General features: G+C 59.4%; 1 protein-coding gene across 6 annotated transcripts in view; it reads right to left on the bottom strand.

The window, feature by feature from the left end:
- XRN1 (5'-3' exoribonuclease 1) overlaps positions 1-1,218 on the bottom strand; it is a 70,982-nt gene extending 69,764 nt beyond the window's left edge. For 3 of the 6 annotated variants that reach the window (XM_019503568.1, XM_019503573.1, XM_019503569.1), the window contains exon 1: positions 1,065-1,216. In XM_019503568.1, coding sequence (XP_019359113.1) covers positions 1,065-1,139 — 75 coding nt within the window. In that variant the 5' untranslated portion in view covers positions 1,140-1,216. Of the gene's footprint in view, positions 1-1,064 lie in introns of all 6 variants that reach the window. The other 3 variants (XM_019503570.1, XM_019503571.1, XM_019503572.1) reach the window with 2 other exon arrangements.
- Positions 1,219-2,028: the final 810 nt, after the last annotated feature.

Raw genomic sequence — 2,028 nt, 5'->3', positions numbered from 1 at the left:
CACAATGGGGGGGGGGAGGGAATGACAACAACCCAAATTTAAGCCGATCCTCCAATAATTAGATGCTTTCCATGGAAAACAACAAGTTTATGACTTTCCATGTATAAAATCTAATTATTAGGAGGTCATTTTAAATTCAAAGTCATGTTGGATTCAAATGAAAACAGTAATTTCCAACCTGTGCCCCTTTTTAACTGTGCAATGATTTAAAAGAAGAATAATACCTGTCAAACCATAAGCTTTCAGGGTGCTCCTATCTAATTACCTAACTGGGGGTAAAGTCTGGTCAGTCCTGAGTGTGTCTGAAACGCTCAAAGTCAGGTCTGTCTGTTTACACCCAAGCAACCTGGCCACAGTTTCTCAAAGGGCTCTTTCAAATTTACCTAGTGCAAACCTCTCCCCCATCCATCCTCCCCCTTCAAAGTTACTGCGCCTTGTTTAAAAACAGAGAAGCAAGGAGCACATTTCTGGTAATAGCTTTTCTTGGACCAACCATGTAGTTGGGAGAGATGGCAGGGCAGAGCCGCAGCTCACTGGGGACCAGGTCTGTCCGCAAGGTGCAGGCAACCCTGGTGTGGGAGCTAAACTGGGAGAGACGCTAGAGGAGCTTTGGGCAGCAGGGCCCTTCCCCAGACCTGGGAAGGAAGCAGCTCCAGACTCGGGCGAATTGCAGATAAAACAAGGGCTGGTACCCAACCCGGGCCAAGTGCGAAGAGACAGTCCCTGCCTGGGGAGGGAGAAGGGCAGCCAGCCAGGAGCCAAGAAGCAGTCAGCAGCTGCCCAGGACAGGGAGCAGTCACTTGGGTCCACCCCGTGCAGCCTTCCCCGTCGCCGCCTGCCCCCGCCAGGGACCCCCCGAGCCCCTTCAGAGGCCGGCAACGAAACCTCGCGGCTCTACCGGGCCGGGCCGGGAACCTCGGGCCCCGCACGCACTTCTGCTGCTTGCCCGGGCTCCGGCTCCGGCTCCGGCTCCAGCTCCAGCCTCCCCGTCCGCTCCCCCTGGCGCCGCCGGGCTCGGAGCCACCTGTTGTGCCCGGGCAGGAGGCGGCCCGCACCCTGCTCACATGATGCTCCTTGAGCACCTGGCTGAGGCACGGGTACCGCTCCGAGATCCACCGGTAGAACTTTGGCACCCCCATGGCCGCCGCCGCGGGCTTCCGTCCGTCAGGCCGCCCTCGGCCCCTTCCGGCGCGCCGAGCTGACAGCCGAGCCGGGCTGGGCCGCGTCGGGTGCAGGGCCCCTGCGCCACACACGCGTGCGGGAAGAGCGGTCGCCTGGCGGGGCTCGGGCGCCCCCTGTGGCCGGGGGGCGCAGGCCCGGCTCAAGCAGGCAGCTACGGGGGTGCCCACTCCCAGTCCAGACAAGGGAAGGACGGGGCCAGGTGACACCCGCTCGCACCCGCTCCAGCCGCAGCGTTGGCGCAATGAAGGCGGCCTCCTCCCGGCCCGAGCGCGGCGGTGTAATGTAGAAAAGCCGGAGGGGGAGGGGTAGGCTTCGAGCATAGAAAGAAGCCAGAGAAAGGAGAGGAGGTGGCAGCATGGCTATTTCGAGGAAGGAGTCAGGAAGGGTGCGCGTACTTCTAAGTGCAAGTCCAAATCTTAAATTTGCAACTTGTTTGGCAGCCCCAAGAACTCGAGAACGTTTTCAGTTCAGTGGAGTTAGGTACAGGTCGGTCTAACACATGGGCGACATGGGAGAGGGGGACGGGGATATGCAGCCCCCCCGAGATTGGCCACTGCCACCTTCTACTGGCAGTCACCGCTCCCCCCCCCCCAAGCTGCCCCCCCAGTCTCAGGAGGCAGCAGTTGTTCATAGTCCTGATACGTCTTACGTACGCTACTGGACAACACCACATCCATCGGTATCCGTAGAGCACCCAGCATTAAATTTAAAAACACATATTAAATACTAGCCAATTGCCCATCAAGAATGGCAAGCAGGGGCTGCAGGTGGGGACAGAGGCCTGAGTCCAGCTCTGCTCCGCACCTTCAGGGCCAGGCCTGCTGCCCCTTTCCCCCACTCTCGCGC

This window comes from Gavialis gangeticus, unplaced genomic scaffold, assembly GCF_001723915.1.
Source record: "Gavialis gangeticus isolate Ggan-Ray unplaced genomic scaffold, GavGan_comp1, whole genome shotgun sequence".
In the NCBI taxonomy this organism is placed as follows: domain Eukaryota; kingdom Metazoa; phylum Chordata; order Crocodylia; family Gavialidae; genus Gavialis; species Gavialis gangeticus.
The sequence above is the reverse complement of the archived record's forward strand: the minus strand, read 5'-3'. Positions and strand labels throughout refer to the sequence as shown.